The sequence below is a fragment of the Podarcis tiliguerta genome, assembly GCF_965153285.1.
Source record: "Podarcis tiliguerta genome assembly, chromosome: 5".
Classification (NCBI taxonomy): domain Eukaryota; kingdom Metazoa; phylum Chordata; class Lepidosauria; order Squamata; family Lacertidae; genus Podarcis; species Podarcis tiliguerta.
In genome coordinates, this window is record NC_139538.1 from 92000440 (window position 1) to 92017066 (window position 16627).

The 16627-nt window shown below is 44.8% G+C and overlaps 2 protein-coding genes across 3 annotated transcripts in view; one reads left to right on the forward strand and one right to left on the reverse strand.

The window, feature by feature from the left end:
- Positions 1 to 16627, reverse strand: part of ANO2 (anoctamin 2) — a 157655-nt gene that overhangs the window by 15555 nt on the left and 125473 nt on the right. For both annotated transcript variants that reach the window (XM_083440732.1, XM_083440733.1), the window contains 4 exons: positions 15027 to 15138; positions 11716 to 11773; positions 10488 to 10588; positions 5055 to 5203 (listed from right to left, as the gene is read on the reverse strand). In XM_083440732.1, the coding sequence (XP_083296858.1) occupies positions 5055 to 5203; positions 10488 to 10588; positions 11716 to 11773; positions 15027 to 15138 (420 nt within the window). The remainder of the gene's footprint in view (positions 1 to 5054; positions 5204 to 10487; positions 10589 to 11715; positions 11774 to 15026; positions 15139 to 16627) is intronic.
- On the forward strand, positions 496 to 3989 carry LOC310677849 (uncharacterized protein; the record flags this gene model as incomplete). Its single annotated transcript, XM_083441033.1, has 3 exons — positions 496 to 927; positions 1287 to 2921; positions 3955 to 3989. Exons 1-3 carry the CDS (start codon positions 798 to 800, stop codon positions 3987 to 3989), a joined length of 1800 nt encoding a protein of 599 aa, XP_083297159.1. The 5' UTR covers positions 496 to 797.

Here is a 16627-nt window from a genome sequence, read left to right on the forward strand (position 1 = left end):
ATATTAAAGATAATCAGATTCACCTGCTGGAATATATATATATATATATATATGCAGGTTTTGGTGTCCTCGGGTGTCTTCCCGTGTAAAAGTTGGGGTGTCTAGGCGACGTTTCGACGAGGTCTCACTCGTCATCTTCAGGCTGGTGCTTTCGGCTTCTTGTTACTGGAACAGAGCAGGATCTCAGTGTTTGAGTTCCTATAAATACTGTTGAGGAGGTGTGGTGTATAGCCTCCAATGTTCTGGGCAGAGAGGAGGTTCCCAGGCTAGTGTGCCTTTTCTTCTTTTGTTCCTTAATTACTTGAGGGATATCTTGAGTGATTTCTTGAGTGATTTCCTGAATCCCACTTAGGTGGGTCATTAGGTGTGGATTAGTTGCTAAAGCCTTCGTGTCTTGAACTCTTGAACTTTGTGAAGAGTTTTTCTGAGAAGATGGCTGTACTGCACTTGGTTGTGCTCTGGCTTGGCTTCGTGTATAGGGGCGAGCTGTGGTTTTGTGGCCTGTGCCAGCCAGATCTGTGTAGGGATTGCAGGGGGGTGCAGCATCCGGAGGTGCCACCCTGGTTTGGCTACTGGATGGTGTCTGTAATTTATCTGTGGAGAGGGTCTGGGTTTGGGTCTGGTGTGGTTGATTGGTGATGGCGTTCTGTGTGCCTCTGGATCTGGTGTCAGATTTTGTGGGGAGGGCTAATTTCCAGATGTCTGGCAAGCGGGATGTGTCGTCACGCTTGTTCATGTTGTGAGGGTGTTTCTCTATCTCGATGGCTTCCATGATTATTCTCTTGTGGTGATGTTCCATGTTAAAGAGCAATTTGGAATCTGCAAAATTAATTTCGTGTCCTGTTTCTTTCATGTGTTGGAAAAGAGAGGAAGTTTTTTCTTCTTTTTTGACGGCATTCTTGTGTTCTGCGATACGTGCATTTATTCGTCTGTTTGTTTGTCCAATGTACGTGGCTGGGCAGACTTTGCAGGGTATTTCATAGACCCCTTGGTTTTCCAACTGAATTTTATCCTTGGGGTTTCTGAGGATATTGGCTATTTTTTGGTTGGTGCAAAAGGCTGTTTTGATATTGTGTTTATGGAGGATTTTGCTAATTTTATCTGTAGTGCCCTTGATATAAGGAAGGAGGGCTATGCCATTGTTTTCTTCTGTGTCTTGGTTTTTGGGGGGTGTTTCTTTTTGGATTAGCTTCGTAACCCTGTTTTGCTGGTATCCATTGGCAATTAACACCACTCAGACCAATAGTCAGAAGGAACACCACTCAGACCAATAGTCAGCTCCATAGGCTCACCTCTACAAAATCTCGCTAAATTTCTCGCCAAGCAACTTCAGCCCTATGCAGAATCCATCTCTTCACACGTTCCAAACTCCTTCCAGTTCATAGAAACAATAAAGAAGCAAAACCTACAACCCAATGACCTACTTGTGAGCTTCGATGTTGTATCTCTCTTCACACAAGTGCCCATTAATGAAGCCTTGACAGCCATTCAAAACAAATACAATCCCCCCGAATACATCTTGGACCTGACCAACCACTGCCTAACCAACACGTACTTCATCCACAATGGACAAAGATACAAACAGATAGAAGGAGCACCTATGGGATCACCCCTCTCACCGGTCATCGCTAACCTGTACATGGAACACTTTGAAACCAATGCTTTAGACAAGTCAGAACACAAACCCAAACTTTGGCTCAGATATGTTGACGACACCTTTGTAATTTGGCCACACGGGAAGGAAAAACTGGATAGCTTCCTCACACATCTCAACAGCCTACACCCCAAAATACAATTCACTATGGAAATAGAAGCCAACAACCAACTTCCCTTCCTTGACGTCCTAATCTACAAAAAACCTGATGGCTCCCTAGGACACACTATCTACCGGAAAAAAACACACACCAACCGCTACTTACATGCACAATCACACCACCACCCTGCACAAATAAACTCCGTAGCCAAGACTCTCATCTCCAGAACCAAACGCCTGGCTGACGAAGACCACTTGACAACTGAGTTACAGAATCTCTCAAATGTGTTAATTGCCAATGGATACCAGCAAAACAGGGTTACGAAGCTAATCCAAAAAGAAACACCCCCCAAAAACCAAGACACAGAAGAAAACAATGGCATAGCCCTCCTTCCTTATATCAAGGGCACTACAGATAAAATTAGCAAAATCCTCCATAAACACAATATCAAAACAGCCTTTTGCACCAACCAAAAAATAGCCAATATCCTCAGAAACCCCAAGGATAAAATTCAGTTGGAAAACCAAGGGGTCTATGAAATACCCTGCAAAGTCTGCCCAGCCACGTACATTGGACAAACAAACAGACGAATAAATGCACGTATCGCAGAACACAAGAATGCCGTCAAAAAAGAAGAAAAAACTTCCTCTCTTTTCCAACACATGAAAGAAACAGGACACGAAATTAATTTTGCAGATTCCAAATTGCTCTTTAACATGGAACATCACCACAAGAGAATAATCATGGAAGCCATCGAGATAGAGAAACACCCTCACAACATGAACAAGCGTGACGACACATCCCGCTTGCCAGACATCTGGAAATTAGCCCTCCCCACAAAATCTGACACCAGATCCAGAGGCACACAGAACGCCATCACCAATCAACCACACCAGACCCAAACCCAGACCCTCTCCACAGATAAATTACAGACACCATCCAGTAGCCAAACCAGGGTGGCACCTCCGGATGCTGCACCCCCCTGCAATCCCTACACAGATCTGGCTGGCACAGGCCACAAAACCACAGCTCGCCCCTATACACGAAGCCAAGCCAGAGCACAACCAAGTGCAGTACAGCCATCTTCTCAGAAAAACTCTTCACAAAGTTCAAGAGTTCAAGACACGAAGGCTTTAGCAACTAATCCACACCTAATGACCCACCTAAGTGGGATTCAGGAAATCACTCAAGAAATCACTCAAGATATCCCTCAAGTAATTAAGGAACAAAAGAAGAAAAGGCACACTAGCCTGGGAACCTCCTCTCTGCCCAGAACATTGGAGGCTATACACCACACCTCCTCAACAGTATTTATAGGAACTCAAACACTGAGATCCTGCTCTGTTCCAGTAACAAGAAGCCGAAAGCACCAGCCTGAAGATGACGAGTGAGACCTCGTCGAAACGTCGCCTAGACACCCCAACTTTTACACGGGAAGACACCCGAGGACACCAAAACCTGCATTCCTGTACCCGTGAAAATCTACGAAAGCAAATATATATATATATATATATATATATATATATTTGGCATAAAAATATTTAAATTGTACCTGAAGTCAGAAATAAAGAGGGAGGCCACTGATACTGGGTTGAGGGCTTTTATTTAACAATAGATTGCAGCAAGAACCTGCAAGCATAGGTTGAGGCCGGGGTAGCCTTGCCGCCTCCTCCTAACCTGTATGCTATAGGCAAGCCAACTCTGCCCCAACCACAGGCAATGGGTTTTCCTGAGTGTGTCTGGCTCCTCATCTGTTGGTTAAGGGAGACTCACCTGGCACCCATTTCCCCAAGCCCCACGACTCCGAATGTGTGGTTTGAGGGAGTTTCTGTGGAAGGCCTTTTTGCAATGGCACCTCTCCATTTGCATATACTACCATTAGGCGTTATTCTCTCTCCTGTTTAATTTCAAGCTGTTAAATTAGGTTAGTTTATTCTGATTGTTTTATGCAATGCCGTATGGGTATTTTTAAAATTTTTTATTATTATTTTTTGCATTTACTTATTGACCTCATGAGTATTTCTAATTGTTCCTAGTATAAGGTTACCAGATTTTTGTTCAAGGAATCCAGGGACACTTTTTTTATTTTTTGAAAAGAGAAAAAAAAGTTATTAAAAAAGCTTGTTTGTTTCTTTAAATAAGAAGTAATATCTTCTCTTCTGTAGTCTTTTTTTTTCCCTTGCCTTCCTCTGGGCCCCAGCCTGTTCTCTTGGAGTGCTAGCCGCCGTGGATTAGGCTCAGGTCAGGCCTGGGCTCAGCCACATGTCCTTGCCCTCCCGGTGCTCTCCTACCTCTCCTCCTCAGTGGCAGCGGCGGCAGCAGCGGCAGTGCGGCAAGATCGGGGCTCCTCTCTTTTTTCTCCTTTCTCTTTCTCTCTCTTCCTTCTCCTCCGCTCTCCTTCTCCCTGAGTCAGCTCTGGGGTTTTCCTGGTCTTGGAGCACCGCTGGGCAGTTGGCTGGGTGGCCGCACGCTCTCGTGCCCGGCTTGATTTGAGTCACGGGGATGTGTGTGTCAGCGGTTCCCCCAGTTGACATCTCGGGCATCCCCAGTTCCCCCTTGGCAGTGGCAGCCTCAGCAGCCCAGAGCCAGCCTGGTAGTGCAGTTGGCTCTGGCTGGCTTCAGGAGCTGCTCACTGCTGTGGCGCCCGCCATTTTGCCTCGCCAGAAGTCCCCATATGATGTGTCTCGTGCCGCTGAGCCAATCAAGCAACATTCATTCCCTACTAATAAATCTGTTGTTGTTGTTTAGTCGTTCAGTCGTGTCTGACTCTTCGTGACCCCATGGACCAGAGCACGCCAGGCACTCCTGTCTTCCACTGCCTCCCGCAGTTTGGTCAAACTCATGCTGGTAGCTTCGAGAACACTGTCCAACCATCTCGTCCTCTGTCGTCCCCTTCTCCTTGTGCCCTCCATCTTTCCCAACATCAGGGTCTTTTCCAGGGAGTCTTCTCTTCTCATGAGGTGGCCAAAGTATTGGAGCCTCAGCTTCACGATCTGTCCTTCCAGTGATAATAAATCTACTAATAAATCTAGTAAATCTACAACACTTAAAATACAAATCCGGGGACATTAAATGAAATCCGGGGACATTCCGGGGACAGATTTTGTCCAGGAACAGATTTGTAAATCCAGGGACTGTCCCTGGGAAACGGGGACATCTGGTAACCATATCTTAGTAGGTTTTTTTTTTAAAAAAAATGTTTTTAAAGAACAGGAGTAAGTTCTGCATGCTTTATAAGCTTTTTAGAAAAAAGACTGCTTTGATACTAGCAGATGAAAAGAGATATTTCAAAAGCCTTACTCATTTCCATGTATTCTGGTGTCAGCCCAGTGAAAGGTTCTAAGGCGTGATCCAGCTCCCATTGCTGAGGTGGCTTGGAAGGATCAGATTCATTTGTCTTTGTCTCAGGCCTCTCATCCTTTAGCTTCCGGAACAGTTTTTTTAGCTTACTGGGGAATAAAAAAAAATGTAGGCAATAAATTTAATTAAAACAGGTTGGGGATCTCAAACAGAGCTTTTAACAGCCTCACTAGTTGCCCAGGGAAGCAGCTTAAAAGAAAAGCATTATTTTTTTGTTTTATGTAGCAAACATAAATGTGTGTGTGTGGAAGACGCTCAGGCCTCACTGGGTCCTTCCATTTCATCCTCACAACCATCTTGAGGCTGAGATGACAACAAACCAAGGAGCTTTCTGGCAGTTCACCAGGGCATAGCTGTCAATGTTTCCCTTTTTAAAAGGGAAATTCCCTTATTCCGAATAGGATTCCTCGCAAGAAAAGGGAAAAGTTGACAGCTATCCACCAGGGATGTGAGGTAAGAGCTCTCTCTTCCCCACTGCCTGAACTTACTTAAATAAACACAAAAAGCATTGTCTGGAAAATAAACTTTGTAGTGTAATAATCAAGTATTCTCCAGGAATGACACCAGAGATACCAGCTTAAGGACACCCATGAAAAAAGATGCTCAAAGAATGTTTCGCATGCACCATACTTATGAGTAAAAATCCAGGTTAATCCTCTCCTGCCAGGATCTTAACAAAGGGCCACGCTAAACCTTCCTCCCTGCAGTCTGCAATAAATCCCTTGAACCTGAAGTATGCGTGCTATGCAAAAGAGATTATGATGGAGTGATGGGTCTATTTATTAGCTACCTGTTCAAACAAAAAAGTTTTCTTTTACACCTAACCAAAGTGGGGAAGTAATGGCAGGTATTTGTAATAAAAAACCATCAATTGAAAACTTCTTTGAGGGTGGGGAGCTGGACTTACAGTGCAATGCCAGTGGTGTCCAAACTTTTTTCACAGTTTCTTTCACAGTGGAGCGTTTTTTTAGGATTGAAGTTGTTGAGGTTTTGTTAGGATTTTACCCCACGAAATAAACTGCCACAGGGGCCGGATTAAACCGACCAGCAGGCCGGATTAGGCCCCTGAAACGGACTCTGGTGCAAGCCTATGGCTGTCTACTCAGAAGTAAGATCCATTTCTTACTCTCGGATAAGAGTGCCTGAGGGTGGTCTAATATTTAGTAATAGTATTTGGTTGTTGTTGTTATTGTTTTTTTCCTCCCTCCCCCCCTTTCCTTGTTAACTTTGCAAATAAAATAATAATGATATTGATAATGATAATGATAATGATAATGATGATAATGATAATGATAATGATAATGATAATGATAATGATAATGATAATGATAATGATAATGATAATGATAATGATAATGTGTGTGGATTGCAGCCCCCATATTCTTAGTTTTGTTAAGAATGGAAAAAGAGAGAGTTGGACCTCAAACTGGTGCCATATGGAGAATTGAATAAAGCGAAGAAAAATGCTCAATGTGCTTTGACGAATATGTCTTCATTGAGGATTCAATCCCTTCCCCTGTTGCTACAAGGTGCTTTGCCAGTTTTAGTTCTCAAGTTGCTTTTAGATCACATCTGGGATCACATCTGAGGAAAGCATATTTGTCAAAAAAAAGGGGGGGGGGAGCACTGGCTACTTCCATCCAGTATAATGCATTTGCCATTACCAGCCTGAGGTTCACTTTTCATTTTTGCTTTTCTGGCCATTACTGGTGCCACTAACGTTCTGTTTCATTCTTATCTCCCTCTGGTAGGCTGCCTAAAGTAACTACAATGAGAGCCAGTACAGATCATCACTGTGCAGACCTAAAATATGATTAACAAATAACCCCCGTGAGTACATTCTTGGCCGTGTGTCCTGGAAGCCCTGCTCCCTGCCTTGCAGGCCTTTTTTCCACCTGGCCTAGGAGGGCGGGGACTGGACTGACTCCAGCTACAAAAGCTGAGACTGCTGGACAGGCTCTTGGGCTGGGGTGTTGTTTGGGGTTCTTTGTTGGGTGGCACACACCACAAAAAGTGGTGGAGAATAGTTTGTAGATATTCTACAAACTAAGCACTACTAAGCAGAGCTGGCCCAGTCATTAGGCAGGGTAAGGCTGCTGCCTCAGGTGGCAGAGGCCCCCAGGCAGCATGCCCAGCAGTTGCCTTGCCTGCCTTGCCACCTCCCCCAGTGGTGAAGAGCCACCTTGATCGGTGCCAAATTTGGACAAGATCATCGCCATCACCATAATTTATTATTTATACCCCGCCCATCTGGCTGGGTTTCCCCAGTCACTCTGGGCAGCTCCCAACAGATTAAAAACAGAATAAAAACCAAACATTAAAAACTTCCCTAAGCAGATGTCTTCTAAAAGTCAGATAGTTGTTCATTTTCTTGACATCTGATGGGAGGGCGTTCCACAGGGCAGGTGCCACCGCCGAGAAGGCCCTCTGCCTGGTTCCCTGTAACCTCACTTCTCGCAGTGAAGAAACTGCCAGAAGGCCCTCGGAGCTGGACCTCAGTGTCCGGGCTGAACCATGGGGGTGGAGAGGCTCCTTCAGGTATACTGGGCCGAGGCCATTTTGTTCAGACCCATTTTGAGCGAGGTCTCAACCAAAACTGCGAGAAAGAGATGTTGTGGAGTGTGCAAGATCTCACACGATTTGAGGCAAGATTTCACCCAAAATTGGTGTGACCTAGCCCAAAATTGGCTGTGATCACTGCCATGGCAGGAGGGGTCAGAAGCAGTGGCTCTGCCTGTTTCGCCTCAAGCAGCAAAATGGGATGTGGTACCCTGCTACTAAGAGATCTTCTTCTTCTTCTTCTTCTTCTTCTTCTTCTTCTTCTTCTTCTTCTTCTTCTTCTTCTTCCCCACCCATCTGGCTGGGTTTCCCTAGCCACTCTGGACGACTTCCAACAAAGTATTAAAATACAGTGGTCTGTTAAACATTAAAAGCTTCCCTAAACAGGGCTGCCTTCAGATGTCTTCTAAAAGTCTGGTAATTGCTGTTCTCTTTGACATCTGGTGGGAGGGTGTTCCATAGGGTGGGTGCCACTACCGAGAAGGCCCTCTGCTTGGTTCCCTGTAACTTAGTTTGTCTCAGTGAGGGAACCGCCAGAAGGCCCTCGGCAGTGGACCTCAGTGCCTGGGCAGAATGATGGAGTGGAGATGCTCCTTCAGGTATATTGGACTGAGGCTGTTTAGGGCTTTAAAGGTCAGCACCAACACTTTGAATTGTGTTCAGAAATGTACTGGGAGCCAATGTAGGTCTTTCAAGACCGGTGTTATGTGGTCTCGGCGGCTGCTCCCAGTCACCAGCCTAGCTGCTGCATTCTGGATTAGTTGTAGTTTCCGGGTCACCTTCAAAGGTAGTGCCACATAGAGCGCATTGCAGTAATCCAAGCAAGAGATAACTAGAGCATGCACCACTCTGGCGAGACAGATTTCACAGTCTTATGGAAACTCTCTTGACTTCTCTCACATTTGCTCAGACGTCTTTGCCAAAGCATTCTGAAATACTTGCCTCGGATTCCTGCTACAGATAGCATTGAAAGGCAACCTTGTTTATGACAGAAGGCTCCTCCCAGTATTGTATCAAACACCTTTTTCACACACGTGTTCCTAAAAAATTGCAATATCACTCTCGTTTTTAAATGTGTGGCAAGTAATTTATGTGAATAATTTCACTCATAAGGAACTAATTTGTTAAGGGAAATAAAACCTCCGCACCTTTTCTCTTATGCTAATTAAGTTTGACCTCAGTTGAATTCATTCATTCATTCGTTTGTTTGTTTGTTTTAGTAGTGTTAATTTTGCTCACTACTATTTATACAGCTGGTTTTTCCCCCCTCCATGGATGTTATGTTATATCAAATACTAATTTATTATATGATTCTCTCCACCCTCATCCCGCTTGACCCTCCCTATATAGTATCATGTATGGTATATTTTTCTTTGTTGTGAGACCTTTGGGTGACAAGCAACTAATAAGTTTAAACAATAGTAATAATGTATGCAAGCAATGATAATATTTCAGTAGGCTTTGGCAAATGGGATCATCCTAATAGATGGTCCTGGTTGCGGGCAGACCCTCAACCTGGTGTGTCCCGTCCCCCCCCCCCCGGCGTGGGTGTAGCTATCGCCCTCACGCCGGGGTGGCACCACAATTACCCAGGGCTATTGCCCAATCATGTCAAAGGGTGATAGTGGGGGAAAGTATAAAAGCAGCCGCGTGACGTGTGCCAGGCTCCTGCTTCACCCTGCCGAACACCCGCCCACCCTCCCTTTAATTTAGATCCTTTGGCCTTGCTTTGGACTTTGACTGGTTGCTCGGCTTGAGTCAGGGGTCAGGTAGGAATTTTTTCCATTTGGCAAATTGGCATGGGCCACTTGGTTTTCGCCTGCCTCTTAGAAACCGTCACAACTTTGTAAGGTTTGGCGGTTAGGCATTGGCTTATGGTGAGTGGGGGAGGGGAGGTCAGCCATTGCCTGCCCCTCCAGTTTCAAGGGTATTCCATTAAAGAAGCGATCTTTTACCCTCGCCAGATTTAACATTCTCCCTTCTGCCTTACTTCAGGGCAGATTTGAGGGTAAACCATACACAACACGGGTCTGTCCTTGTGGCTCGTTGGAAGTTGAAACTGCTTCACATGTACTATTACGTTGTCGTCTTTATGAGGATATACGTTTGACTTTTATTACACCTGTTTTGCAAAAGTTTAGGAAAGAATCGGAATACCATAGTCTAAAACTACTGCTAGAGGACAAGAAGCCCAAGATTACATTAAATGTAGCTAAATTCTGTGCGTCTGCAATCAATCGCAGGAAGCAAGTGGTATCCCACAATGCCCAATCCCCTAAATGTTAGTTACAGGGGGCACGTTAACAATTAATTTTAATTTTTATATTTAAATCCTTGTCATTGTCATATTGTCCCTTGTATTTCTGACATTTTTTATGATTTGTGATATTGTGTGTGTTGAAGCTAGTCTGTGACCGTATTAATAAATAAATTCATTCATTCATTCATTCATTCATTCAAGAAGCCGGGGCCTGTCCAAAGTCTGCTTGAAGGGTGAGGGCCATGCCAGGCCTCTGGGCACACCAGGGGAGATGCAGGCAGGTTCCCCCTTTGGGTGGTTTACCCTTACAGACTTCCTGCAAAGGGGGCAGGAGTCAGATATAGTCTTGCCAATGCCTAAGCCAATACCACTCTCATTCCTGTAATCAATAAAGCTGTGGCCAAATTTTTGCCCAAAAACCTTAAACAAAATATCTGTGTCCGTGTGAATTTCTTTATTCTTATTCTACGTCTTGGGGGTCTTGCTACGCAAACCAAAAGCCACGACATGATACCTTACAGAAACAAGAGTATGAATGTGAATGAAATACATACGGAACTCCAATTTCAAAGATGTTATTTTGGATCAGCTGCTTCCCCAGCATGATAATGCTCAGCTGAATGCAAAGCTCCATCAAGCAGCCTCCAGGAGCACACTAGAGGGCAAGAGAAAGGGCAAGGGGGAGACACAACACCACTAAGTAGAGGATTCCGGAGAGTGAGTAATGCGGGGGGGGGGGGCAACACCCGCAGTGCTGTTGCTTGTCACTGCCGCAGGGCATGCAAGCAACTGGGCATTCCCACATACCGTATTTTTCGCTTTATAGGATTCCCCCCCCTTGTTCTCCCCCTCTAAAACAAGGTGCGTTCAAGAGCAGGTCGGGGAACAGCGCAAAGGCGCTGCTTTCCCCCACCACCAGCCTCAAAGATCCCTGAAGCCTTTGGAGCGCAGCTGCACTCCAAAGGCTTGAGGCTTTGGGGACAGCCTTTCAAGCCTCCGCAGGGCAGTGGGGTGCCAGGCTCCGAAGGCTTGCAGATAGCTTCCTGAAGCCTGGAGAGCGAGAGGGGTCGGTGGGCACCGACCCCTCTCGCTCTCCAGGCTTCAGCGAAAGCCTGCATTCGCTCCATAGGACGCACACACATTTCCCCTTCATTTTTGGAGGGGAAAACGTGCGTCCTATAGAGCGAAAAATAGGGTATTTGCCAAGCATCAATCTGAGCTTCAGGAAAACGGCAGCTTTAGGAAACCCAGCTTATAATAATGATACCCTTATATGTTTTGCTTGCTGATAATCAGAATTAGAATATTACATACTTTCAAGCAGCACAGCAGATTTATGAAATATCTATTTTGGCGATGCAGGAATCTGTCCAGCTTCTCCCTTTTACTCATCCCCCCCCCATGTTAAATCCAGTTCATCCCATTTCTATACCAGTTTGAATTGTAAGTGTGTATTTAATGTAAATTCAGCAGCCTTTATATTTCTCCTGGTGCACATTTTTGTATGCTATTTTGCCTAATGTAACACATTGTACAAGCAATTATCTGTAATACAATGCATATATATATACATTTTTATGCACACCTTTTCCTAATACATACTTCTGTGTATGTTTCTTGGTTAGTGAATGACACAGCAAAATTCAGAGAAGAGCATATTTTGAAGGATAGCTGTGTTCCCATATTATTTTGGATGAGTGAATTCAGTTAGATTAAATGCAAAGCAAACTGAATCCCTCTCCCTTCTCTATTTCAAAGTAAGATTTAAAACTGGATACTTACCTCTTCCATTCGATAACCAGCAAATACATACACATAATGTCCAGGTCGGCCTACAAACCTGAGAACAAGCACACATATCTGGATTAAATCAGTATCAGAACGATTAATTAAAATAGCTTACTTGGTGCAGCCAAATGATGAATACGGTTTTTAAAATAAATAGAGGACCATTATATTTTATAACTAACTAAGGCTGCAATGGGACACAGGTGGCGCTGTGGGTTAAACCACAGAGCCTAGGACTTGCTGATCAGAAGGTCGGCAGTTCGAATCCCTGCAACGGGGTGAGCTCCCATTGCTCGGTCCCAGCTCCTGCCAACCTAGCAGTTCGAAAGCACAAAGTGCAAGTAGATAAATAGGTACCGCTCCAGTGGGAAGGTAAACGGTGTTTCCATGCACTGCTCTGGTTCGCCATAAGCAGCTTAGTCATGCTGGCCACATGACCCGGAAGCTGTCTGCGGACAAACGCCAGCTCCCTCGGCCAATAAAGCGAGATGAGCGCTGCAACCCCAGAGTCGGTCACAACTGGACCTAATGGTCAGGGGTCCCTTTACCTTTTTAAGGCTGCAATAGTGGGACGCGGGTGGCGCTGTGGTCTAAAGCACTGAGCCTAGGGCTTGCCGATCAGAAGATTGCCAGTTCGAATCCCAGCAACAGGGTGAGCACCCTTTGCTCGGTCCCAGCTCCTGCCAACCTAGCAGTTCGAAAGCATGTCAAAGTGCAAGTAGATAAATAGATACCACTCCAGTGGGAAGGTAAACGGTGTTTCCGTGCGCTGCTCTGGTTCGCCAGAAGCGGCTTAGTCATGCTGGCCACATGACCCGGAAGCTGTACACCGGCTCCCTCGGCCAGTAAAGCGAGATGAGCGCTGCAACCCCAGAGTCGTCCCCGACTGGACTTAATGGTCAGGGGTCCCTTTACCTTTTAAAGGTGCAATACTTAGGATTGTGTGTGAAACTCAAAGACAGCTAGTCCACCATTTCCAATGTCCTGGGAGGCCTGAGTCATCAGGGCAGAAGTGTGGGTGGAAGAGTGACACCCCCCCCCCCAGTTCCCCTGCTTTTCACTGGAAGCTGGTGAGGGGAGAGGAGAGATGCTGATAGACTCCTGAGCATGTCTAAAGTGTGTGTGAGGGGACCAAGGAAGCTTTGGATCCACCCCTTCTTGGTCTTTCCCTGGAATGTCTCAGAAACATCCCCCTGGGGGGCCCTGCCGAACTCTGAGAGAGGATCCAATCTATCTAAGATTGCAGCCTTAGGCACACACCCCAGTTTCAGATGGTAATACAACTATTTTAATAAAAAAATTAATTTTAAAAAAATTGTTTTATTGCAAAGTGAATACATCAATACAAAACCATGCATAACGAATAATATAGAGAAAGAAAAAGTAGAGAAGAAAAGGGGGGGGGAATGCAAAGAAAAATAGACAGTAAAAGAATAAAGAAAAGTATAATATTTCAATATGATAAACACTATTTTACAAAATAATAGGAATAATAGACTTCCATCACTCTCACAACACTTCCTTTCACATTTCACATTTTATCTGTATTTCAGTATTATTTTCATCTTCATATATAGATATGTATAAATGTATGTTTGTCCTTTTCCATTCACGAGGTCATTCTAGACACAGCCAAATTTTTACATTAGAACCTTGTCTTTCTAAATAATCATTCAAGCAATTCCATTCCTTCTTGACTGTGTTCATTGGCTTTGGGCTTATTATATCTGTCAATTTGGCCAGTTCCAAATATTCACATAATTTATATAACCATTCTTCTTTAGTCGGTACCTGGTTACCCTTCCAGTACTTAGCCACCAGGATTCTTGCCACTGATGTCGCGTTCAGAAAGAATTTAGTATTTTCTTTTGGAATATCACTATTCAATGTTCCGAAAAGATATGTTTCTGGTCTTTTGCTATGTGAAATTCTTAGTAACTTTTTTATTTCTTCACGGATCATGTCCCAGAACCTTCTGATCTCTGGACATGTCCACCACATATGGTGGAAGGTTCCAATCTGCTTTGTGCATCTCCAACACTTACTACTAAGCGATTTGTTCATTTTAGCCAATCTCTCCGGTGATAAATATATAAATAAATTTATAAACACATATATAGTTGCAGATTTTGTTATATAAAATAATAATATTATTCTTTGAAAATTGTTGTGACTCTTACTTCTTGATCCAGCCCTACAGAGAGCAGGAAGTCTTCCATTCATCCCAGTTAATATTGCGTAACTGAGAATTTTTAAATAGTCACCCATGGCTGTCTTTCCATCTCTTGTAGAAGGATAGTGTCTACTTCAGGCATAGGCAAACTCAGCCCTCCTGATGTTTTGGGACTACAACTCCCATCATCCCTAGCTAACAGGACCAGTGGTCAGGGATGATGGGAACTGTAGTCTCAAAACATCTGGAGGGCTGAGTTTGCCTATGCCTGGTCTACTCAGCAGGTACAGGAAAGCTGCGTATATGCATCTGTAGTAAATCAGATTGATGTGTTGGAGAATCCTTCACCAATGTCTGCCACAACCCCCTTCTAGAGCAGTCTCCATGTGTGTGTGTCCTTGAGAAAAACACCTGCATTCCCCTTATAAGAGGGGAGGTGCTGGCATCTGCCATACTCCCTTTGCAACAGTCCGTTCCCAAGACACGAGGCACAAATGCAGGAACCCCACATGTCACAAAGAGCCCAGAGGTCTCTCAACGTGTGCCGAGCAGGCTAAGCACAACCCACACCCTGTCCTGTCCATACGGAGAATTCACATGAGGGAGAATTCTCACTTCCCAGTGGGCTTTCTGGAGATAGCCAGGAGCAGTTTGATTCTCTCCATCTGCTTCCAGCCTCCCCCCAATCCATGCAGTGAGGTGTCATAAGCAGAACATATGCATATTGAATATTGCAATGTGTAAATATCAAATGTGCTGGAGAGTCCCATGGACTGCAAGAAGATCAAACCTCTCCATTCTTAAAGAAATCAGCCCTGAGTGCTCACTGGAAGGACAGATCGTGAAGATGAGACTCCAATACTTTGGCCACCTCATGAGAAGAAAAGACTCCCTGGAAAAGACCCTGATGTTGGGAAAGATGGAGGGCACAAGGAGAAGGGGACGACAGAGGACGAGATGGTTGGACAGTGTTCTCGAAGCTACCAGCATGAGTTTGACCAAACTGCGGGAGGCAGTGGAAGACAGGAGTGCCTGGCGTGCTCTGGTCCAGGGGGTCACGAAGAGTCGGACACGACTAAACAACAACAACAACAAATATCAACTTTCTGCTAAAGAATCATATTCAACCCACCTTCCTTTAAAAAATGCCACGTAAAAAATTGGTGCATAGGAGTTCACAAATTTCAGAAGGAAAGCTTTCATAATTAAATGCTCCTCGAAGGTTTTTTCTGTCTTGGGTATCTCTGTCGTGAAGAAAGCAGAAAGACAGATGAATGGAAACAACTGGTAATTTGACACACATTAAACCAATAAGCCATCTTCTGTGATCAAAGGGGATGCTGATAAGTTTGCAAAATGTCATATGTACATCTGAAAGAAGTACCAAAACCTGTTTGGGAGTACAGTGGTGCCTCGCAAGATGAAATTAATTCGTTCCGCGTGTGTGCAGTGACCGTCGCCATGACACGAGAGGCAGGGCCATTTCGTCTAGTGAAGCAAGCCCTTAGGAAAATCCGTCTTGCGAAGCACCTCAGAAAACGAAAAACCCTTTCGTCTAGTGAGTTTTTCGTCTTCCAAGGCATTCGTCTTGCGGGGTACCACTGTACAGGGTTCTTAGCTTCCATGCTGTGCTCAGAGAGAGGGAAGGAAGTTAAACAATACACTTTCTCTCTGACTTGGGTTTCAACCTCAGCTTTCAGGTACTGAGCCAAGCATCAGCCAACACCCACATTTTGTTTCTGTCCTACTGATGCTTAATTCATATTTCCTCTCCAGATGATAATAGTAGTAGTAGTAATAATAATAATTTCATTATTTATATGCCGCCCATCTGACTTGGTTGCCCCAGCCACTCTGGACAGCTTCCAGCAAAATATAAAAACACAACAAACATCACACATCAAAAACTTCCCTATACAGGGCTGTCTTCAGATCTCTTCTAAAAGTTGTAGTTACGTATTTCTTTGACATCTGATGGGAGGGCATTCCACAGGGCGGGCACCACTACTGAGAAGGCCCTCTGCCTCGTCTCCTGTAACTTCATTTCTCTCAGTGAGGGAACCCCCAGAAGGCCCTCGGAGCTGGACCTCAGTGTCCGGGCTCATGACTTGATTATTGCAAGACACTCTACGCAGAGCTGCTCTTAAGGCTGTTGTGGAAGTTGCAGAATGTCCTGCGGTCTGGCTGTTGATTGGAGCTTCTTATTGACAGCATGTGACCCCACTGCTGAAGAATCTACACTGGTTGCCAATATGTCACAGGCCAGATTTCAGGTGTGACTGTTACACTTGGGACAAGCTTTTCTTCATACATTCCTGTGCATTCTTTGATATCTGCTGGAGAAGCACTGATTACTCTTCCTTATGGCATCCACAAGGAATTGGGCCTTTAGTCTAGCAGCACCTACAATGCGGAATTCATTGCCTTCGTATATTAGGCAGACATCCAGCCCCAAAACAATTTTATTTACACAAGCTTACCCCGTCTTTCAACTCTGTGTCATGTTTTTCTGATATTTGCCTGTTGTGTTTTGATTTTATGCACACTGTTTTGACACCCTCCTTGCTTGATTTAGCAATATAAAAAATTACATGGACGTAAATATGTGAAGGGATGCGGGTGGCGCTGTGGGTTAAACCACAAAGCCTAGGACTTGCTGATCAGAAGATCGGTGGTTCGAATCCCCGTGATGGGGTGAGCTCCCGTTGCTCTGTCCCAGCTCCTGCCAACCTA